Source organism: Vitis riparia, chromosome 4 (assembly GCF_004353265.1).
Source record: "Vitis riparia cultivar Riparia Gloire de Montpellier isolate 1030 chromosome 4, EGFV_Vit.rip_1.0, whole genome shotgun sequence".
In the NCBI taxonomy this organism is placed as follows: Eukaryota; Viridiplantae; Streptophyta; class Magnoliopsida; order Vitales; family Vitaceae; genus Vitis; species Vitis riparia.
Window position 1 is genome coordinate 18,836,622 of NC_048434.1, and position 25,258 is coordinate 18,861,879.

Sequence of the window (25,258 nt, forward strand, 5' to 3'; positions counted from 1 at the left end):
CTGTAGGAAGTCCATTCCTAGCACCATCTTGAAGTCGTCCATGGGTGCCACTGTGAAGTCGACCCTTCCTTCCCACGAGCCGATGTGCATAGTCACCCCGCGAGCTACTCCATGTGATGGCTTGGCGGCTGAATTGACTGCTTTGAGCCATCCTTCTTCCTTGGATGCTTGGAGCTCCAACCTTCTTGCCTCATCCTCCGAGACAAAGTTGTGAGTGGCACCTGTGTCCACCAGGGCCTTGGTGGCCTTCCCGTTCACAAGGGCCTTCACATACATCAGCCCTTTGCTTTGAGGCGTCTTAGGCATCGGCTTGGCCTTAAGGGCATTTAGGAGCTGCAACGATCCCACTTTAGCGTCGCCTTCCTGCTCCTTTTCCTCAATCATAGCATTTAAAGCCTTCCTCTTAGGGCAGTCCCGTGCCCAGTGCGGACTATCGCACAGGAAGCAATTGGTCCTGGGCGTGAACTCCTTTCGCAATCCTTGCCTTTGCCATCCTTGCCACTAGGGCCCTTGCTTGACCCTTCCTTAGAAGTATGGCCTTGCGACCTCTTATCTCTCCCACCTTTGGCCTGGTTACCCTTTTGTGGTGGCTTGGGCTTGGAGGAGTCTCCCCTTCTATAATCCACCAAGGATTCGGCTACCGTCATAGCCGTGGCTAGGTCTTGGACACCACGTCTCCTCAACTCTTGCTTGGCCCAACTTTGTAAGTTGTCCATGAAGTTAAACAGTAGCTCCTCCTCGGCCATGTTAGGTATCTCAAGCATAAGAGTAGAGAATTCTTTGACATACTCACGGATCGAGCCCGTGTGCTTGAGACGCTTCAGACTCTTTCTTGCTAGGTAAGCCATGTCTTCGGGATAGAATTGCCTCTTGATCTCTCTCTTAAAGGCGTCCCATGTGTCTATGGTGCACGTCTCTCTTTCTATGTCGGCAAACCGTCGACGCCACCATAGAGTAGCATTATTAGTGAGGTAAAGGGTCGCGGTGCGTGCCTTAGTGGCTTCATCCATCAATGCAATTGCCTTAAAGTAACGCTCCATGTGCCACAAGAAGTTGTCAAGCTCCTTAGCATCCCTCTTGCCACTGAACGTGTGTGGCTTGGGCACCTCCACCCTTGGCGCCTCATGAGTGGCCATGACTTGTGTTGACACTGCGGTCTTGTAGATGGCTAGCTCTTGACGAATTTCTTGGTCTCGGGCATCCATGGGTGCAGCCAAGGCCTCCATCCTTGACTCCACACTAGCGAACATGGTCATGACCTTGTCTTGGAAGGACATGAACTCCTCGTGTGACACCGGTTGAACTTGTGAACCTAGCACGCCCTCGCGAAGGTCTTGGATCTGCTCCCTTAGATCCTCTAAGCCCTTCTCCATGCCTTGCTCGATCAAGTCCACCCCTTCCCGGGTGTTCGCCATGGCTAGCTCTACCTTGGCTAGCCTTGCCTCCATGTTGGCTAAGGCGTCACGAGACTTATCCTTCCTGCCTCGGCCCCGTGCGGTATGCTCCATCTCCCGTCCACGGGTTTGCTCGCTAGTCTCCTCCACGTTAGAGCTCGACATGCTTCCTTTGGTATGCCCACCTCGTAACCGCGCTCTGATACCACTTGTCACGGACTTAGTCGTTCACTAAGCTCGTGCGACACCTAGACAAGCCAAGACGCTTGATCTTGCTAAGTCAGCCTTGCTCCCCAATGCTTAGCTTGCTCGGCTAAGACACTCGCGACTCGAAAGCTTAAGAAGCTTGATAGGCAACTCCTTAAAGAATGGAAGCTCTTATTAACTCAAGAAAGCCTTTACAAGTGCTTGGATGCTCACTTGTTTGGTGCCTTGGCCAAATGAGGCCCTCACCTATTTATAGGCACCAATGGAACTCTCTGGAACCTTGGAGGGTTCCTTACAACTCAAGACTATTCTAGAATGTCCTACACCATTCTAGGTACAAGCCTATATACAAGTATATACAAGAGTCTTCTAGATTTCTCTAGAAAGCCCCGGACTCCTTTCGTGTCTTCCACCATGGTGTAGAATTGTGTGGATTCCTCCAGACTTCTCTAGAACCTTCCACACTCTTCCCACTCTAGGAGTCTCCAGAAGCTTCCTTACTCTATATAAGGCCATGGGGAGGCTCATTTGAATCAGCTTGTGACATTAAGCTCTTCTAGAGCTTGAGTGCAACACTTCAAGTGTTTTTTTAGTTGATCATAACACTTGAGTGCGTGATCTTAAAATCCTGTTTTATAATTAAATCAAACACCTAGTTTTCAATTCCCTAAATTCCCTAAAGTCCGTTTTTTTTTTTTTTTGTTATTTTTAAAAGCCATTACCCTTTTTTTTAAACTTATTATACATACTTATATTCCCAAGGCTGATTCCGCAATAATCTTGTGTCTTCCAAGTGGTGTAAGTCACAAGAAAATATATAGAGTTCTAAACCAAGATGAACGAAATAAAAATGCCAACTTAATCTATCTAGGTCAATGCATTAACACTTTTCATGGATTATTTTGAAGGTGTAAATTTTTATTTTTTTTCCTTTCCTCTATAACGATGCCACTTTTTTGATTCCAAGACAAAAGTCACCTTATGTAATTTAGGGTTTTGGGGTTTGTTCTCCAATACTAAGATCTCTAATCAATCAAGTAAAAGCAGGATTATTAAGCCGTTGCACTGCCTCCCACTTTTCCACCATGGTAGTGTTCTTTTCCTAAGGCAAAGACATGATATTTTATTTTCTTAAATATGGATATAATTTTATTTTCCAGCATGCTTCTTTCTCATGAATTTATTTATTTATTTATTTTTAAGTTGATGCCACTAGGACTGACATTATAATTAAATATAAGAAATATGTCCAACATGACTATAGTGATTATTTTATGTAATCAACAACCTTGAATATAACAAATGTTTTGTTTTTCTACATTGATACATAAATATTAGTCTAACAAAATAAATAATTTTTTTTATATTCTAAAATATTGACAAATAAATAAACATGTCACATGGTGTCGTCATTGTTTTCTCTTGGGGTACATAGCTAACATGATATTTTGTTAATTGTGACTTGCAATCACCATAGCAAGTAATATAATATTTTATCTCCTAAAGTATGAATACAATTTTTTAAGATGACCTATTTTCCTATGCAATTATTTTCTTGCTAGAAACAAACTACTTTTTGTAGTTTTCCCTTTGGAATTCACTTCAGAAAAAAAAAAAAAAAAAAAAGAATTTACTTCACAAATCAGAAGATGTATGATGCCTTATTAGCATTAAGCAAACTCCTCCCTACATTTTGTTCCAAAGCATCTTGCTTTCTTACTTTTAGGTTCTCCCTTTCGACTCCATTTGCCCTACTCCTCCTTGTTGAACAGTTCATTTTCTTAAAATGACATCTGTAGAATTGGAATGCAGTATCATGTCGACCCATAGGCTGGCTCGGATTTAGCCTAACCCAGCACGTTTGAGACCCAACATCAAAGCCCAATTGGGTTGAGGAAGCAATTCTAGGCCCAACGCAAAGCTATTTGGGCTATAGCATGAGGAATTATGCCATGACTAGTGGTGAATATCACTTTTAAAGAGAGGCAAAAATGTGTCTCACCTTAATATAAACTAAGTGTACATGGTTACCATAATAAGCCTAACTAATTCCTGAGTACACTAATCCATGTTTTTCCCCTCTTACTTTCTCTAGATTGCTCAAACATCATTGGATCATCAAACATCATTTTTCCATATTTGGACCCGATTTGTGTAGAACTGGTTGAAGTTGTAGCTCGACCAGTCCACCTTTTGCTTTTTCTTGCACTTGGATGATGGTTAAACATGGGAAAATACAAGTTTGAATCACAAGTTCAAAATCAATTAAGCTAAATGTTCTATTAGCTAGGTTGTGTTCAGGGCGTTGGGGCTCATTAGTGGAAGTTAAGATTCAAAACACCACTTTATAGTTCTTAATTGGTTGTTAAATGCTTTGATCAAATTTCTCCTAGTGTTTGATTTTTCTATAGCATTGAATATCATAGTCAATATTCAATTATGAGGGTGAATGGGTACATCAACTCAACTTGCCCACAATGTTTGATTTTTCTATAGCATTAACTATTATAGTTAGCATTGAAGTATGAGGGTGACTAGGTGCATCAACTTGTCCACAATGTTTGATTTTTCTATATATAATGTTCTGTAGCTAGTCAAGCACGAGGAGCTATCTAATTACTAGACATACCCACATGCTTATGAAAGGAGGAGGTCTTGCAAGTTGTTATCCTATTTAATAGGTGAAGGATTAGAATTACTGAAAATAATTGTCTTAAGTATGTGTGTATGTATTTTTTTATTATATTAAATACATGTTTTAGATATTGTTACTAAATATTGGATTAAAACAGGAATTTCCTAAGTAATTAAAATGACTTCTCTTGAACTTGAATTCCCTTCTTTCCCATTTTAGCAAAAAAAAAAAAAAAAAACTCCCTCTTATAGATGATAATTACTGCAAATTGTTAAATTGTTGGAAGATGCATGTTTTAGGGTTTTGCTTTGATATTTTGTTACTACTAAATAGATTGAACCAATTTAATAGTCTTTTATGCTCTCCACCTAAGACAATTATATGTTATTTAATAGGGATTTAGGGTGGAAATTTCATTTCAAAGCATGATGGAAGGTTTTTGTATTTTTTTTTTCAAAGAATTGACATAACTAAAGTTGATCTCAAAAGCAAATCCAGAAATTTATTAAAATCAAATCTGAAATTTAAAGGAGGAAAAAAAATAACAAAGAAAAAAAAAAAACTCATATTTGGTAAAAGTATATAATATAATCGTTACTTATGAATTTATGAACCTCCAAGCTAGTTTAATATGTTCTATCTTATCTTTACACCTTTCTCCATGGATTATTAGGTATCAATCAATTCTGTTAGTAGCATGTTACCATCTCTACTTCAAGTCATATTTATGTCTGGACATCTATGGATAGACCTTCTACCAATGCAAAGCAAGTGGAGTAGCAAAATTTCTTAGTCATTGTATGACGAATCTTATCATCTTTTTTCAACTCTAATTATGACAATGAATGACATCTGACACTCAGTCTCTCAAAACTCGACTAGTTCCTATGGGGCCAACGAGGAAAGAAATTGATTCATGCATCATTTTACATAAGGGACTACAACTTGAAACCATGAGAGATCATTTTTTTTTTTTTTGTAATTATATATCTTTCTTGCTGCATCCACCTTCAAACTTTCAAATAATTCTCTTTTTGTGAGTTTCAATTGGAATTTTGTCTTTTTGGAATTTGCTACTACATTCCTAGTGAAACCTAAGTTGGTATCTCCTGCATTGTCCAATTTGAAAGAGGATGCCTTTATTGACTAACGTAAGGCTCTCCAAAATCTGATTTTGATTTTATTTATTTCTTCATGAATCATATGATTAGTTCTTCTTATGAAATTTCTCTTAAGAATAAGGAAACTAGTAACTCTCTAAAGCACCTCATTTCTTAATACGAAAATTATTGGTAAAAAGGGAAATTGATGTTGTAAGCCTCAATTTCTCAAATGAGATTTGTTTAATTTATCTTAAAGCTAAATAAAATTTAATTTGACTTTGGTTTAAATAGAACTTTATTTTTTATTTTATTTTATTATATTTTAAGACTTTAAGTTTAAATATAAGAATGACCTTAAAACAAAAAATGAGCCTAAATAGAAGCATATTATATAAAGATCACATTAATCATGAACCATTGATTAAAACATTAGCTAACTACATATTAAAAAAGAATAACAGAAAAGAAAATGATTTTTTTCCTTCACTATAATTATGAGATGATTGTGAAATTTACATGTAATTAGGTGAATAATAGCATAACTTGTTCTTGGTAGGTGAAGCATTAATGATTGTTGTGCATAGGTTATCAGTTTTAAAATTTCATTGAAATTGTTTACTTGGAAAGGGGGTGGTACCACAACTAAACATAACAAAACTATTTATTTAGAAGGGCGGAAGGAAAAACTTTATGGAGAGAAAACCAATCTATGAAAACAATTAATTGAGAGATTTGGATTTAGATTTTGCTTTAATTACTATCTTAACTAGTTAGAGGTTTGAGTGAAAGTTACCACTTATAATCACAAACAAATGATGTACTATATTTTCATCCACGTTGATTGTGAAATAGGATATATGATAACCATAAAATTATGAAAAATTTTATTTTACCAAAATATATTTTCTATTGTAAATTATTGAAAAAGTGGTGTATATATAATTAAAATAACAAGTAATTTTCTATTGTAAATTAGATGATAGAAAAAAAAAATTGAACAAAAATTGAAATTTGTAAGTTTTTGCTTATATATTTTTATTATAAATATTTTCTACTAAAAAATAAAGTTTATAGTAGAAAGTCAAATATTATATGATAATTATTCTTACGATAATTTAAAAAACGAAATGTAAATTCATGATTGAAAGTGATATTTTGCCACAAATAATTTTGAGGTAAAAAGTGGAGTTCATGGCACAATGTTATATACTACACAAAAATTATTCTCACCATGTTTTTTACAATAAAAAGTAACTTCTTAGCGATATGTAATATTTTCAAAAGAATTTTGGGAAGTATCTTTTAGGAAGGTATCAACAAAGACACATTAAACATTGTGGGGCAGTTAATGTATGTAACAAGAGTATAAACAAAGGTAGAAAAGTTTGATTAATTCCTTTGGTAATTTCTTATTTCACATAGCAAGTAGGCATTGAAAAATTTTCCACAAAATTTATGAGGGAGGAAAATTAATGTCCAAAATGTGTCAATCAAATAGACTAAACACTATGTGTATATATATATATATACAAACACACACATATATATTGTTTTCCATAAGAAAATGGATGCCATTATTTTTAAAAGAATTATTGAGAAGGACCTTTTGGGAAGGTGTCAATATAGAAACATTAAAAATTGTGGGATAGTTGATGTATCTTACAAAAATTGAAAGTATGATGGAAAAGCTTGACTGATGGTTAGATGGTTTCTTATTTTCCATGGAAAAACTGGCTTGAAATTTCCCCACAAAATTTATGAGGGACGAATAGTGTCCAAAATCTGCTAATCACACGGACTAAACATGGTGGAGATAACCAATATATATATATATATATATATATATATATATATGTCATCATTTTCAAAAGGATTGTTAAGAAGGACCCAACAAATTCTACGATACCAACAAATTCTTAATTAAATTCGTATAGATCAAGCTTGACTAATTCTATAATGGTTCTTCTTTTCCATGAAAAGTGGGAGTTATTGTTTTAACAACAATTAATGGGAAGGCCATAAAAAATATCAAACATATAGAGGACAATTTTAAAGTATAGTTAAGGAACAATGCAAAGAGATTTACTAATTTATTTTATTATGTTCTTCAATTGTACTATGCATAGCAGAATAAATACATGCAAAAATATATATAGAACACTAATTCTACTATTTTTCTACTTTTATTTTTTTCATGGTAGCAAAGCCATTTGACTCATACCCTCTATAATTTCTTAACAACATATTTAAGTTCCTTTTCTTCCACTCTCTCCTTTTCAATTAATGGTATTTCTCATCCCATTTTTATTGAGTTAGATATGAAGGATAAGGTTTCCTAGAAGCATTCATGTATCCAAATTCATTCCTTGACATGATATAATATGATGCTTTAGGCAAGCCACATCATATGTCTTTCTTGATGCTTAAAAGGCTGTCATTGTTTCCTTTCTCCTTATAGTGGTTTCTACAAGTTCTTCGTAGCCATGTTTATGAATTGAAACATACTCATATAAGCTCATCCAATACTACAAGGGAGAAGAAATAACAAAACCACAATTTATAACTCAAATAAATAGGATTATAGTACATTTTTTGTTTTCTTAAGAACATCGTATATGAAATTTATTTCTTCCTAAAGATATCATGTAGTTGTGGTTTAATTGGGATGAACTTTATTCTTCCTAAAGAGGCTTAGGATGCATTTGACACTGTTTTACTCAAAGTGTTTTCTCTAAAAGTGTTTTTATGAAAATCACCCATCAACTACTTCTTTAGAAAATACTAAAAATGATTTTCCAGATTTTTAAAAGTTTTTCATAAATTTTTTCAAACATTTGTTTTTTCTAAAACACTTTTTACGCTAAAAACATTTCCTATAATTACTACCAAATGAATTCTTAGTATTGTTTTATAGTATATGCTATGATTGAATTATATTGGATATATTGGAATGCTACAAAATGATCTATGTATATGTTCTTATCCTCTTCTATTTTTACCCTATCCCAAATGCAGCGCATTAATAATATTGATTACCATTTATTGGAGAAGAGGTTCTGTATGCTGACATTTCGGCCAAATGCATATCAGCTATTGATCAAGTCACCTATATTTTTATGAAATGCCTTACTTTCTATCTGTTTACTTGAGGAGGCTCTTCAGGAAGAAGTAGCAGACTGAATACATGATCCTGAGTCAAGGGGGTTAAATGAAACAATCCCAAATTCCTTACTTTCTATCCATTTACTTGAGGAGATTCTCAAGGAAGAAGTACCAGACTGAATACATGACCCTAATTAAGTTAAGAGGCCGGGTTAAATTAAACAATCCTAATGATCCTTGTCTATAGAGAGTAATTTATGTCAAAATACGAATAGATAAAATGAAATTATGTCAAAAGTTCCATTACCATATCAGGGTGCAAAGGAATATACCATGGGCTAATATCCTCTGTCGTAATTTCTGCTTTCAAAATGATATGGAATATTGTGTAGTACGTACCTTTTGTTGGCTTCTTTATGAACTTGATTTCAGGTTCCGTGTCATTACTCATCTTCAGCCCGCCTTTCCCATCTTCTGCTTTGCAATTTCCACACAAAGGTTTTGACCAATTCATAGAAAATCTAGATTCCCCATATGCTATATTTAATGGGAGTGAAGCATCGGAAATCTAGCAAGCAAAATAAATTTATAAATAAATTAAAATAGACATTATTCCTCATGCATATGTGTGGACCCCGCATTTCGGCTCAATGCGTTTCCCACTCGATGGCGAGCTCGATTTTTATTTGAAAATTTGATTTTTATTGATTATTTGAAAATGACTTGGAGTCGCCACTTATTTTTGTTTTATTTTTAAAGGGTAAACAAAACAAGAAAGAAAAACCCTAAGTGTGACTCCTTATTTCGGAAAAGGCGGTCTGTGAAAAACCGGATCGGGTTCGGGGGTTAGGTTACTTATCGGGAAGGTACAGTAAAGACCGTAGCACCCCTCTAAGTCCCTAAAGTCGGGTCTCTACTAATAAAATGAAGCTGATGTGGCAATGATGAGGAAAACAGTGAATACTCAAATCGATCATGCATATATGAGTATCTAAATATACATAGAGAATAACCAAAGTGGAAGTGGATGTGTACCTGATCAGCAAACGGCAACGCACTATCACAAAATGGGGTTAGTGCATAGTAATGAACATAAAGTGTATCACTCATATCACCCAACCAGATAAAGAAACACCAATATCATGCATGGTATTATTTCAAATTCACTTTTATTTTGATGAAAATTTATTTGATGTTGGGCCTCCACCAAAGCCCGTTTATTTTTGTATGAATTAATTTCGCAAATTCTATCATCAAGAACTACGAAAAATAAATTCACACTTATTTTAAAACATTTTGAAAATTAAAGAAAATTCAAAAGTGGCTTGCCGGAAAGAAAATGGCAACCAAATTTTATTGAAAATGGGGTTTTAAGTCCTAAAAACTCTAAGGATGAAAGCTTTGGGGACTTGAAGTTATTTGGAAACCGGAATTTAGGAAATTATTTACAAAATGAAGTTTGGGAAAATATTTTTCAAAATCAAAGAGGATTGGAGAAAAGGGAAGATGACACGTGGCCCTTGGTTGCATACTACAGATAGCCATGCATGACGCTATTTTGACACGCTTACTTTCCAAATTTGAAGCATCCAAAAGCTTGGGCAAAGTTTCAGCCTGATCTGCTCCAGTTCCTAACGGTTCAAATTGATTCCTACCGAAGGCATAGACCTGACCCTCAGCATAGAAGCAGAGTGTGCGCCATAGTCCAGCGGCAATTCATGTAACTTTGACACCCGGCAGAGTAGACACGTAAGCTGGTCTCAGCTGAACATGTGTATCCCCTAGTCTACACTGTCCATGAAGTCCCCAACCAAATGTGGGTAATTGACAGCATCTGTGATTACTGTACTATGCCAACCTCCACAAGCAAACTCTTTCACATGACTTCCAGGGACTTTAGAAATGCCCTCACCTTTTGTTGTCATAACCCATTGAAGTACCAGAGGCAGAGCTTATCTCAAATTAGGACATCTGGCTCTGATAAATTACCCAAAAAAAATTCACTTTACAATATTCAGGAAACTGTAATCTAGCTTGATCACAACCTGCCTTTGTAACATGTGGGCATGACCTCGCATCAAGGTATTCTAGAGAGTTGCATGAGTCCAAAAGCATGCCTATCCCTGCCACTGTTATTTTCGGACAGTTGCTGGCCTTCGAAACTTTCAATCCCAACTTACTTCCACCTTTGTTTAGTCCTTGAAAAGTAGCATCTGTCACCTCTTCACAGCATCCAATATCAAGAGCCTCTAGATTCCTACAATTACAGAAGATGCAATTCAATGACAGCTCAGATATATTATAACACCAGTCCATTCGCAGGTTCTTCAGGCTGTGACTACAAGCAGCAATGGCCAATGATTTTATTGACTCATCAGAAATGTCCCGGCAACCACCAATGATGAGAGTCTCCAGATTTTTACAGAATTGGGCCAAGGACAATACCAATTCATCCTCGACTTTGTAGCAATCCAATAACTTTAGTGTCTTAAGAGAACACGAACAAGCGATTGAAACACTGCAAACCCCAATATCGCTAATATTGCTGCATTCATTGATGTTTAAGAACTTCATCCATTGACATCCCTTAACAAGAAATGTAAGCCCTGAGTCAGTTATGTAGGTGCATCCTTGCAGTGCTCAGTTGGTTCAAATCTGGAGCTTCATCATCTCATAACGTGATGTCAATTGCCTTATCAAATTCAGCTTGACTACCCTTTGAAATTTTAGCTTCCTCTGCTTCTATCTCTTCGTTATTCTTGGACTCAGAAACAGCAAGTATGGAGGGCTCCCCTTCTGTTGCATATTGAAGTAGTGCTAGCTTACCAGTAGCCTTTGTATTGCAAAGACTACAAAACCATGGAGGACGTCCAGATAACCCAACAGTTATATCATTTTCATTTATCAGTTTGATATCCTCCACTGTCTGATCATTACATAGCAAGTAAACATTTCCATTTTTAATGGCAAAAGATCCCTTGCTTTCTCCCAGCTATCATGAGTGCCTCTACCAGAGCTGGAAGCCATGCCTCTCCACCAATCAAAGATGACTTACCAATGAGCAAACTCTAAACAGCCAGGTTCGAACCAGGTGACGAAACCTTCCCAAGATCAGGTTCAGTTCCAAATGAAGAGATATCCTTATCAAACGTAGCCTGGTAGATGCCGCCTATGATACTAGCCTTAGAAACCATGCCATTGACATTGTTGTACTTGCTACCATTGCCATCTCATGAGTCTGGAAGTATTCTGTTCGTTTCTCCAATAAGCTTAAAAAAAACAACTTCTAACACCAACAACTTTATTTTTATTTGGATAAAGCAGAAGAGCAAGCTTCTAGTATTGCTTCTTTAGAAAAGGCTGCAGCAGCACGGGATCGATGCAGGCAGAGTTCTTGTTCAAATCTATGAGTGATTGTTTTAACTCTTCTATACATTCTCTGCATTCACCCAGATATTTCTCAAATATGGTAACTGTTCGCAACAAAACTGAGGATGTTTTCTTTGGGAGCCCACTGTAGAAGCAGAAACTGGTGCCATGGAAGTGATTATTAGCTGACGGCAAGTGCTAAAGATGATCGCTGCTGTGAGTTTCATGCTCTGGAACTGCACCAGATGAGACACTGCCCATTGGAGGTGATAAATTTTCTCATGCATGTGGAGGAGATTGAGGTTGATCAGGATAATCTTCCTCTTGTGTAGTTGAGGCTACACTTTGATTGCTTGGAGAAGGCCCCTTAGTAATTTCAATATTCTCCTGAGAAGATTATGCTGGTGTAGGGCTCTCTTCAACATCAGGACCATTAGCATATTTCGAGCCTAATGAAAAACTAGAATTGAAACTTCCAAAAACCCAAACCATTCTTAAAAGCTTCAGGGATTTGAAGATGGTTTCTGAAGATGACATAACGAGCATCAGAGATGTGCAGGTTTGAAGTAGCTTCTTTCAAAACCAAAACATTCGACTCAGTTATCAACTGGGAATTAGCTTCAGCCATCATAGTTGCAACCTCTGTTTCTGAACCTTTTGATAAACCAGTGAATTGCAGTGATGACTGGCTCTCATGATTAAAAGAATAGTCAATAATCAAAGAAGCATCATGGGTTGACAAAGATAAGGATTCTGAAAGTTTAGGTAGCTGATTAGTTTCAACACCTGCGCTTTGACTCACTTCATGCCGCCACAAAGTGTTTTGGACTAGCCAGGTATTCAAGTCGACAACCAGTCATTGTAAAAGTCTTTGAAAATCCATTGACAGTAAGTGTTCTCTCCCACATGCCAGGAGCCTAGGATGTTTTGCTACAATATCAGCAATCTCCTCTAGGAGTTTCTTGGGATGTACAGATCATGTTGGGTTTGATGGTGAACAAAGAATCAGCACCCTTGACTTTTCACTGATTGTGGGCTTAAGAATCTCTGGATCCAAGAGAAAATTGTTGGAGATGAGTGTAGGGTTATGGGTATGAGGGAATATGGGTTTATGGGTTTGATTAGTGGAACGGGTAGTGGAAGTTAGTGAGAAATGAATATAGGAATGATGGTCAGGTCTTCACGATTCTCATGCACGTGGATGGGTGAATTTGGAACTTTAATGAAGGCTATGGATGACTTTTGGGAAAGGAAAATGGGATTGGAGAACTGGATTTCTATGAGAGAGAGATTGAAGGGATGTGGCAGTAGGTATGATGATTGGTTTATTAGGTGATGGGATGGAAATGGATGCTGATAGTAGGTATGACAAATGAGGGGACAATAGCCTTATTCCTCAAACTATCCGCTCATCATCGCATGTTAAAGACTGCCCTTGAGAAGTGCGGAGCTGAAACTCTGAATCAGAAACCCTCCATAACTTGAAGGTTTCCCATGAAGAAGCCACATCTCTTATCATCATGTTCTGACCCACCTTAAAGACACTTTCCAATCATACTGAGCTGCTCTCAATATGCTGAGAACCAAGTCACCCACATACACGCCCAAAATTGACCATTAGCAACACCTACCCTTTGGAGTTCCATTTTGAAACAAGAGATTTCCTTCCCATAGTGATCTTGGCCAAGGAAGGGGATGCCGCTTATTTGTGATGCAGCTTTCATTTTTGGTCGAATAAAACAGATCCAACTGGAGGCACGTGACCACGGGAAGTCTTCAACCATCTTCCATCCATGATACCCAGGATGAATTTATCAGCCGAAAGAAATCTGTCTCAAAAATCTGGAGTACTTAAACATTTCAAACACATTAGATTTTGTCAATGCAGAGGAAGCTGCAGGAGACATGAAAAGGGACTGTTGCTGCGCCAGCATGATAAGTTGTTGATGAAGAGAAAATGGTGACACCATATTGGACTTCTAAAAAAGACTCATTATGTCATTCTTTACATCTTTCTGGAGCTTATCTGAGGCAGCTGGCATGATTGAAGGTGAACCTTTAAATAGATCCTCAATTCCAGAAGTGGACTGGGTATTATCTTCGATTGGTTTAGCAGGAGCAGTTTTCCCTGCTGTTGAAGTTTGTTCAGCAAACTGGAAACCAGCCCATGCATTATCATCAGCAGAGGCTGCCTCTGCTTAGCTGATTCAGCTTGTGGCACTGATGGTTCTGGTTTCTGAGTAACTTGATGAGGCTTTGGAATAGGGGCAACTGGCTTAGGTCCTTTAGGAGGCACAGGAAGGCTAATCCTTATAGCAGGCCCGTCATCTTTTACACTAGGTGCCTGAACATTCTTCTTTTCCTCAAATGAATTCTCAGAAGTGCTGGTATTTCCACTCTCACCTCAAAATCACCAGTGGTTGATTCAATCTTGCTAAGTAGTGAGACAAATCTCGGCTTCAACCAAACAGAGGATGGGGATGGCCATCCCTTACAGAAATGCTTTACATCCAGGATGACTCAATATGAGAAACTGGATTCATCAACCATCTTTCCATAATGCCAAGTCCAACTGAAAGTCTCTTCCTCACATCAAAGCCTTGAATGTACATTCAGGGAAAAACAGAGGAACAAGAGGATAGCAACGGGAAAAAGAAAAGAAAAACATGAAGCCTTTAACGATCATGTTGAATCCATTTCATCCGTGAATCCAACAATCAGTGGGTCGAAACAGAAAATGTTTACATGAGTAGAGCACAAAATGCAGCAAGCCATTCAAATATTAAACCAACAATCACCAGACCAACATAACCCAACAAGCAAAGTTAAAATTACAGAGGATTAGACAGGGGAATACCTGTAAGATGAAAATATACGGGAAAACAATAATAACCATACCTGAAAGTCTCTTCCTCCAACCAAATCCTGGGCTGCCACTCGCTGCTCTCTCTATCTCCAATGCTCCGCCCAAAAATCTTTCTCAAAAACCCCCCACTCTAGCTTCCTGCCTCATTGATACTGAATCCCCTCATCTCCAGCACCTCTCTCTCTCGTCTGGTTTTTTTTTTTTTGCTCTCAAGCTAAGCAATGCCCTCGGTTTTTCTATCTCTGAAGCTCCATCCCCAGCCAAAACCTTCTCCTCACACTTAGCTGCCCCCTAGAGAAGGATCCCCTCCACCCTCTGAAACTCTCCTTTTCCCTCTCGCTCAAGTGCCTCTACCAAGCTCCCGCAAAATCCCTTCAGCAAAGGACTCCTCTCCTAAGCTCTGTTTCAGCTATTCCTCTCTCTCCCTCTCCAGTAGCTTGCTCTGTTTTTCTCAGCTCTTTCCTTCCTTCTCTCAGTTCACCTCAGAAAACCAGTCTCCCCTCTCTCTGTCATAGCTCTCCACCAGAAAAACCAGCAGCCCCCAGGATCCTTGCCACCTTCCTCCTCTCACCCTCTGTAACAGCTTCTTTTCCTCTAAAAATCTCTATCCTCCCCTCCCTCTCGAAAAGCTTCCTCTTCCTAAAAAAATCTCCCCCTCTGAAAAAGCACCCTCTGAAAAGCCTCCAAAAAAATATCTTCCTCCTCTCCCCGATTTGCCCCTCTAACAACCTGCAGAAAACCACCAAAAGCACCACCACCAGCCTGCAGCCTCTTTCTCTCTCATCCGCTCCTGCTAACAGCCTGCAGGGACCTTCTAGAACATTCCTCCAAGTGTCATCCTCTGATTTGCTTCCCAAAAAGCAAGGCTGATTCCCTTATAGCCACTAAGGAGGCGACACGTGGCTCACTGGGGCTCTTCCACGTGGCAAAATCAGCTGCAGCAAAGAATGACCTAAATGGGGGTCTACACATGTTCAGCTGAGACCAGCTTACGTGTCTACTCTGCCGGGTGTCAAAGTTACATGAATTGCCGCTGGACTATGGCGCACACTCTGCTTCTATGCTGAGGGTCAGGTCTATGCCTTCGGTAGGAATCAATTTGAACCGTTAGGAACTGGAGCAGATCAGGCTGAAACTTTGCCCAAGCTTTTGGATGCTTCAAATTTGGAAAGTAAGCGTGTCAAAATAGCGTCATGCATGGCTATCTGTAGTATGCAACCAAGGGCCACGTGTCATCTTCCCTTTTCTCCAATCCTCTTTGATTTTGAAAAATATTTTCCCAAACTTCATTTTGTAAATAATTTCCTAAATTCCGGTTTCCAAATAACTTCAAGTCCCCAAAGCTTTCATCCTTAGAGTTTTTAGGACTTAAAACCCCATTTTCAATAAAATTTGGTTGCCATTTTCTTTCCGGCAAGCCACTTTTGAATTTTCTTTAATTTTCAAAATGTTTTAAAATAAGTGTGAATTTATTTTTCGTAGTTCTTGATGATAGAATTTGCGAAATTAATTCATACAAAAATAAACGGGCTTTGGTGGAGGCCCAACATCAAATAAATTTTCATCAAAATAAAAGTGAATTTGAAATAATACCATGCATGATATTGGTGTTTCTTTATCTGGTTGGGTGATATGAGTGATACACTTTATGTTCATTACTATGCACTAACCCCATTTTGTGATAGTGCGTTGCCGTTTGCTGATCAGGTACACATCCACTTCCACTTTGGTTATTCTCTATGTATATTTAGATACTCATATATGCATGATCGATTTGAGTATTCACTGTTTTCCTCATCATTGCCACATCAGCTTCATTTTATTAGTAGAGACCCGACTTTAGGGACTTAGAGGGGTGCTACGGTCTTTACCGTACCTTCCCGATAAGTAACCTGACCCCCGAACCCGATCCGGTTTTTCACAGACCGCCTTTTCCGAAATAAGGAGTCACACTTAGGGTTTTTCTTTCTTATTTTGTTTACCCTTTAAAAATAAAACAAAAATAAGTGGCGACTCCAAGTCATTTTCAAATAATCAATAAAAATCAAATTTTCAAATAAAAATCGAGCTCGCCATCGAGTGGGAAACGCATTGAGCCGAAATGCGGGGTCCACAATATGTTTGGAATATCATGCATGGTATTATCAGCATAATTCATATAGTATTATGGCCTTATCACATCTAGGGCATTGCACATTTATGAAGATAAAAGAAATGAAGTCCTCTAAATGTAAGGACCAACTTTCTTTTAGTGCCAAGAAAAATTAGAAAAGTTGTCTTGTTGGTTTTATTTGAAAAGTCATATTCAATAAATAAAGCATCAAAATACAAAAGGCTCAAATGAAATCTATAGCAGCCACTAGAGCATGGTGCCCCTTATTAGGAAATGTGCACCAATATATATATATAGGAATACTAAAGATTATTTTATTAAATAAATTAATTTTAATTATTTTGTTTTTGCATTTGATATAATTTATTGCCAAAAATATAAAACCATAATTTTCTATCTATTTTATATAATCTATATATTTATTAAATATAAAAACTATAAATATTAAAAAAAATTATACATATTTTAGTATTAATTTGATATCATTGAATACATTTAAAATAAAATAGATCAAATTTTTAATATTAAATATATTTTAAAATTAAACATGCTATCATAATATTGTTGTAAAATGATACATATTGAAACTTAATAATAAATGTACACTTATAAAATTTATATATATATTTTAAAATATTACTCCTTATATCATTTTTTTGAGTTTTTTTCTAATATTTTTAAAATTTTCATTAATTTTTATGTCACCAATATTTTGTGTCAAAATATCTGTTAATATATCTCCGATATATTCGCAAAATTGAAGTACCGATATACCCATAATTACTGATATTTTTATCTTTGTGTACAATGAATTACAGAAATTATTGGAGTGTGATAGTTTTAGGAGACCATTTTAAAATTTTGAATATTTATTTGCTCCTACAATTTTATGCTCATAATTAATTATAATAATAGACATACCATGGAAAGGTTTAAGCTCTCAAATTGTTACTTCTTTGTTAATTCTGTCTATTAAAATGCAATTTTAAATTTCAACGAGTAGAAATCTAAGAATGGAGAAACCAAAGTGTCCATTAATCTGAAGAACCATACATGGAATGGTGCAATCCAATGTCCAAGAATGTTATTGAATTGTAACCTTTGGAGGAGGCCAAGGATACTTCTCTAACAAAAACTATATGTAATTACTTACAAAAGAAATGTTGTAATTGGCACTATTGATCCTTGAAAGCCCATATTACTACTGGCAACAAATTTATAACAAAATAGCTTACCTGAACATCTACAACCCCAATAATTATTTTTGTAGAATACCTGGAAAAAAAATAGAACTTAAAAGGAAATGGAGGATTTTCTTTGATAATTTTAAGGGCAAGCAAGAAGACTTTTCAAATTACATCTAAAATGATATTTTATTACTCGTACATAGACTCACTTACAAGGAACCAAACTATCGTTTGAAGAAGAAACTTCATCTTATTACATAGACTGATCTCATAGAAACCTTACACATAAGACACAATCACACATTATTATTGGAACACAAAATAAGCAACTAGATGGTGTAGTACTACCTTCCATTTAAGGTAATTGTACCCATGGAATTGGATGATGAAGTTGATGCCTCTACCATGAATTGCTCATGATTATCAATAGACCATAGAGTTGGCTTAGGAGGCATTTTCAAGAGTTCAACCTCTCCTTCAAGCATCTCCAATGCTTGGCTCATTGAAGGACGATCTATAGGCTTCATTTGTATACACCATAGTGCAACTATCACCATTTTCCTTACATACATTTTTTCATCCTCAGTGGCATCTCCCATTTTCATGTCCTCTTCTTGATCATATCTGTTATAAATCCATGATGTGAAATACATTTGACTTGAATGTTCTGCAAATGTGTTAACATTCTTCCTTTTCCCTACCATTTCCAATAACAACATTCCAAAACTATAAACATCAGCCTTAAATGATACACCTCCAATGTTTTTGTAGAACAATTCAGGAGCAATGTAGCCCAAGGTTCCTCTAGCAGCAGTGATGGATACAATACTATCATTTGTTGAATATAATTTGGCAAGACCAAAGTCTGAAACTTTTGGTGTGAAGTCTTCATCAAGAAGAATGTTGTGTGGCTTGATATCAAAATGAAGAATTTGCATGTCACATCCCTGATGTAAGTATTCAATCCCACGTCCCACTCCAAGTGCAATCTTGTATAATCTTTCCCAATTCAAGGGAATGTTGTTTCCTTGGTCAAGAAAAACAAACTTATCAAGAGACCCATTCGGCATGAAGTCATATACAAGAGCCCACTTTGATCTCTGTATACAAAATCCAACAAGTCTCACAACATTAACATGATGAATCCTTCCGATTGTAGCAACTTCATTGATGAAATCTTGCCCATTAGCTTTTGACATAACTAACATTTTTACAGCTACACTGCGACCACTTTGAAGTTTTCCTTTGTACACAGAGCCAAAACCTCCTTGACCTAATTTATTCTTAAAATTATGAGTCATCTTTTTTAGCTCTGAATATGAGTATTTGATTGGCTGAAGATTTTTATGGCTATGTAGAAATTCTTCAATACCATCATCCAATGATAAGTGTCTTCGTCGAAACTTGTAGATTAAATAGACAAGCAAACACAAAATACCAGGTATGGCCCTCCCGATGATGATCATGCCTATAAATCACATGTTAAAAATATTCGGAAAAAAAAACATTAGGGGAAGGTGTATCATCATTTACATTCAATTATCAAATCCAAATAAGATTGTTTAAAAAGTCATTTCACCCATATAATTGCTTATTGGTTGACTCAATAGAAAGATGTTTTTAGATTTCCAATCAATGTGCGGAATGAAAGAGAAAATTTGTTTAGTTGCTTAAAATTGGGAAATGGAATTGGATGCCCAATTTTCAATTTGGTTGTACTCTAAATAAATTTAAAATTCAATATATAACAAATCTAGAAAAATATATAATTTCATTTGAAATGAAAATTCTGAATTTCATAAAAATGGAATTCCAATTTATATTTGTACAACCAAATGTAGAATAATAAAACTAGGCACCTTTATACAATCTTCTTTGAAAAAACTTCTAAAAGACTAAGGCAAAATGAGCTCTAAAAAAAAAACATAGTATCCTTTGCAGCAATCTATTTATTGAGATTTGAAAGACTTACCTATGTATCTTATTACCCAACCTGCAAAAATAAGATTAAAAAAATGATTAAATTAAAAAACAAAAGATTTGCATATATTACATATTAAAGATGAGCAATAGACCAGTATAAGAGAGTTATTTTTATTATATTTATGGATTGAAAAGCAAGAGAGATGGATATACAAGAAAAATTATTCCTATTATTATAGCTATTTAAAAATCATCTATACTATTATCAAGTGCGTAAATAAATTATGTGTATTATTAATTATCAAGTTGACAGGGAGATTTTCTCCTTTCATCTAAACATTTATTATACTAACAGTTAATAATAAAAATAAAGTAGTAGTTTACTTACTTGGATTATCATCAATAAATAAAATAAATTATTCAATCACTACATAAATGAGAATCTCAATTATATATATATATATATATATATATATATATATATATATAGCGATTAAATATGTAATTGAACATAACAAGTCTTTATTATTATTATTATCCAATTTATGAAAATCATATGATAATAGAAACTCTAGAAGCCTTACCAAGGTAAAGTGCAGTTTCATAGTGGTAGTAGTAGTTGTATCTTTCTCTCACACCTGCATGATGAAATCAAGCAATTAAATTATGTTAGTGGTAAAAGTTGAAGATTAATCTTATGCATTTTGTCTCCAAATCCTGCATGTTGACCAATTAGATAATGATAATTTATCTCGAAAAAGGAAGAAAATAAAATAGAGGACCAGAATGGTAATCATCAACTGACTAAACCGCATAATTTCACCCACTTGGCTCTCCTTTTTTTTTTATTTAACTAAAAAGTGATTAATCCTCTGTCTTTTTGGAAAAAAATGTCATGACAACAATTCTACTTTTAATAATTTCACATCTTGATTCTTTAACAACAGTCCTTTATTTATTCCCAAATTAATTGGAAATCCAGTTTAATGGCATGCTTTATTCAAATTCAATTTTACACTATCAAAGCAATGCTTCATTCAAACAATTGTTAAGTAGGCCTTACCGTTGCTTGAAAAGGTGCTCCGATCTGTTAATTAATAAACAAAAAAAACACAAATTAAATTTAACATGAAAAAGATATAGGACAATAAAAGATAAATTTATCAAGAAATAAAACATAAAAGATAAACACTTGACTCCCGGAGTCTCACCCCTTAAAGATTCCAAATATTCAGAGAACCAATACCCAAAAGAGTACCCTGCAATATTAAGCCAATTAAGCAAGTAACATTAGTTGCCAAGCTGAAGAGCCTTTTTGTAGGAAGCAAAACAATAAGATAAAATAAAAAACATTTTTCATACTCGTACATTTTACAGTATTTTTGGTCCAATCTAGATCGCAGTATGGCCCTTTCATATGGCATTCGCTTTTGCAACGGAAGAGCAAGAAGGAAATATCAAGCCCCTGAAGAAGTATTTCTTGCAAATCTGACATTGAAAGATTGCCGGGCTTCAAGGATTGAGTAATAATAGTCCTGCGAATGGTGCATGAATACTTGATATCATTCACCAGCAGGGAGTCTCCTCCGCCGACTAGTGCATAAACATATGCTTGTGAGGAAGATGAGGTCACGTTGCTTCTGTTGCAAGGAGTGATAGGAATATAGTTGCCATCACTTATTGACTGCTCGCAGTTCATCAAAACCGTTGTATTGGTCGCTTCATGCGGATTCAAAAGATATGCTCTCTTATCAGAACGGAATATTTCTCTTGTCAAGGAATAGAGAGGAGCGGAGAAACAGTTGCCCTTTTCCACCCCAGGATCCACTACCCGAATGGTGTAGTTATCGTAGTTGATATCGGCAACATAGTATTTCCCATGCTCCAGGTTGACCATAGTACGATTGTTTTCGCAGACCAATTCATAGTCAGGATCACCACACCCAGACGGATCACCTTTCAATCGGAAAGGGTTGCTAATTTTTTTAATATCTCCACAAGAAGAAGGCCTGCATGTCTGGTTTCCATTAGCAGCACAAATTGCAAGCAAGAAAGTGTGGAAGACTGTTAATGCCACAACTTTTGTTTCTCTGAGCATCATGACATTTGAGAGAGATACTGAGTTGGAATTCTTCTGCTTTTATGTTGAATTTAAGAGAAAGGAGACTTATTGACCGTCATAATCAAGTACTTTGATTTTTCTGTATGTGAATAACTGCACATTGAAGTAACGGATAGCCACCCCTTGTTCATGATAAGGTTCACTCTACTGCTTTGCAAGTTGCATTTTGACACCTTCAAGCATTGCCTGTTCAACAGGGAAAGACCTCTAAATATGTCCACATAATGAAAACCAAGAATCACTATATTTGATAGAGTAATATTTGAAGTTAATTTCAAAAAATAAAAAATAAAAAGGATCTTATAGCTGAATTAGCAACTTTCCTCGAAGCTTAAATGGACCATAATGTATACCAAATTAACTTTATATAAATATATGAATAATGAATTATGCATTGTATCATGTTAAGTTACCACTTCTCTAAAAATTTGAGCCTTCTATAAGTTTTAGATACACGATATATACCAAGTTAGATAAAATTTTCTTTATAGAAATGACTTCGCATTTGATATTAATCATAATTATTAGAATAATCTTTTGTAGTTTTTTACAATTTGTATTTTAAGTTGTATTTCTCCTAGTCAAATTCCTACTTCATTCAAAATTTTATTTTTTGGAAAACATACAAAAGAAATTAAGCAAGAGAGTACGTTTAGATTGAAATTATAATAAAGGAAATATTATTAAATTTTAGAGTAGGTGGTATGCTTTGGTAAAAATGTTTTTATGTTTTTATGTTGGTCTTGAACATCATGACATTTGAGAGATGCTAAGTTGGAATTCTTCCATTTTAATTTATGTTGAATTTAAGAGAAATGAGTTGCAATTATTTAGCCAACTGGCTAAACCACTTTTTTGGTCCCCATTTTGGTGCAACTTGAAATGAGGGTAAAGCATACCAACCTTTTGTTCATGATCAGATTCACCGAATTCCTTTGCAAGTCATGTCTAGTGACTTCAATCATTAAAGACTTTTGACTAAGAACAACGGGAGACCTCTAGATATGTCGACATAATGAAAATTAAAGATCGTGATGTATAACCAAAATTAATTAGAAGTACTAATATCTTGAATTAATTTCAAAAAATAAAAGAAATTATCTTACTACTGAGTTAGCAACTTTCCTGCACGTTTTTAAGAGATCATGATGTATGCTAAATTAACCTTACAAATAATGAATTATGGTATCAAATGTTATGTAACCAACCTTTACAAAAACTTAATATTTTATGTTTTTGACACTGGATGTTTATTGGGCTAGCAAATAACCATTTACCGTATATGAAATGAGTTAACATTTGCTATAAGTCCTAATTGCTAGAATAATGTTTCGTAGTTTTTTCAGTGTTATTCGTATTTTAAGTTTCATGATTTCATATAATTGATAACCTACTTCATATCAAAATTTGATTTTAGGAGAACTTACAAAATAAATTACGGAGAATGGTTGTACTATTTTTCACTTTAGAGTCAATTTGGCAATTGACTATATATATATATATATATATATATATATATATATTAATCATAATTATTAGAATAATCTTTTGTAGTTTTTTACAATTTGTATTTCTCCTAGTCAAATTCCTACTTCATATCAAAATTTGATTTTTTGGAAAACATACAAAAGAAATTAAGCAAGAGAGTACGTTTAGATTGAAATTATAATAAAGGAAATATTATTAAATTTTAGAGTAGGTGGTATGCTTTGGTAAAAATGTTTTTTATGTTTTTATGTTGGTCTTGAACATCATGACATTTGAGAGATGCTAAGTTGGAATTCTTCCATTTTAATTTATGTTGAATTTAAGAGAAAGGAGACTTATTGACCGTCATAATCAAGTACTTTGATTTTTCTGTATGTGAATAACTGCACATTGAAGTAACGGATAGCCACCCCTTGTTCATGATAAGGTTCACTCTACTGCTTTGCAAGTTGCATTTTGACACCTTCAAGCATTGCCCGTTCAACAGGGAAACACCTCTAAATATGTCCACATAATGAAAACCAAGAATCACTATATTTGATAGAGTAATATTTGAAGTTAATTTCAAAAAATAAAAAATAAAAAGGATCTTATAGCTGAATTAGCAACTTTCCTCGAAGCTTAAATGGACCATAATGTATACCAAATTAACTTTATATAAATATATGAATAATGAATTATGCATTGTATCATGTTAAATTACCACTTCTCTAAAAATTTGAGCCTTCTATAAGTTTTAGATACACGATATATACCAAGTTAGATAAAATTTTCTTTATAGAAATGACTTCGCATTTGATATTAATCATAATTATTAGAATAATCTTTTGTAGTTTTTTACAATTTGTATTTCTCCTAGTCAAATTCCTACTTCATATCAAAATTTGATTTTTTGGAAAACATACAAAAGAAATTAAGCAAGAGAGTACGTTTAGATTGAAATTATAATAAAGGAAATATTATTAAATTTTAGAGTAGGTGGTATGCTTTGGTAAAAATGTTTTTTATGTTTTTATGTTGGTCTTGAACATCATGACATTTGAGAGATGCTAAGTTGGAATTCTTCCATTTTAATTTATGTTGAATTTAAGAGAAAGGAGACTTATTGACCGTCATAATCAAGTACTTTGATTTTTCTGTATGTGAATAACTGCACATTGAAGTAACGGATAGCCACCCCTTGTTCATGATAAGGTTCACTCTACTGCTTTGCAAGTTGCATTTTGACACCTTCAAGCATTGCCCGTTCAATAGGGAAACACCTCTAAATATGTCCACATAATGAAAACCAAGAATCACTATATTTGATAGAGTAATATTTGAAGTTAATTTCAAAAAATAAAAAATAAAAAGGATCTTATAGCTGAATTAGCAACTTTCCTCGAAGCTTAAATGGACCATAATGTATACCAAATTAACTTTATATAAATATATGAATAATGAATTATGCATTGTATCATGTTAAATTACCACTTCTCTAAAAATTTGAGCCTTCTATAAGTTTTAGATACACGATATATACCAAGTTAGATAAAATTTTCTTTATAGAAATGACTTCGCATTTGATATTAATCATAATTATTAGAATAATCTTTTGTAGTTTTTTACAATTTGTATTTCTCCTAGTCAAATTCCTACTTCATATCAAAATTTGATTTTTTGGAAAACATACAAAAGAAATTAAGCAAGAGAGTACGTTTAGATTGAAATTATAATAAAGGAAATATTATTAAATTTTAGAGTAGGTGG

At 35.0% G+C, this 25,258-nt stretch overlaps 1 protein-coding gene and 1 pseudogene across 1 annotated transcript; both read right to left on the reverse strand.

Moving 5' to 3' along the window:
• Window positions 1-10,012: 10,012 nt before the first annotated feature.
• On the reverse strand, window positions 10,013-11,635 carry LOC117913298 (annotated as a pseudogene).
• Window positions 11,636-18,143: 6,508 nt separating this feature from the next.
• Window positions 18,144-22,007, reverse strand: LOC117912205 (LEAF RUST 10 DISEASE-RESISTANCE LOCUS RECEPTOR-LIKE PROTEIN KINASE-like 2.1). Its single transcript, XM_034826707.1, has 6 exons — window positions 21,268-22,007; window positions 21,111-21,158; window positions 20,963-20,986; window positions 20,484-20,537; window positions 19,949-19,969; window positions 18,144-19,444 (listed from the first exon to the last, which is right to left on the reverse strand). Exons 1-6 carry the CDS (start codon window positions 21,998-22,000, stop codon window positions 18,321-18,323), a joined length of 2,004 nt encoding a protein of 667 aa, XP_034682598.1. The 5' UTR covers window positions 22,001-22,007; the 3' UTR covers window positions 18,144-18,320.
• Window positions 22,008-25,258: the final 3,251 nt, after the last annotated feature.

Bases quoted from the DNA above. Each gene is read 5' to 3' on its own strand.
- LOC117912205 (XM_034826707.1), bottom strand. From the start codon at position 22,000: ATGATGCTCAGAGAAACAAAAGTTGTGGCATTAACAGTCTTCCACACT. The intron at 20,538-20,962 runs GTAAGGCCTACT...TTCATCATGCAG, and splicing joins GAGCACCTTTTCAAGCAACG to GTGTGAGAGAAAGATACAAC. The intron at 19,445-19,948 runs GTAAGTCTTTCA...TGTGATTTATAG, and splicing joins TTGGGTAATAAGATACATAG to GCATGATCATCATCGGGAGG.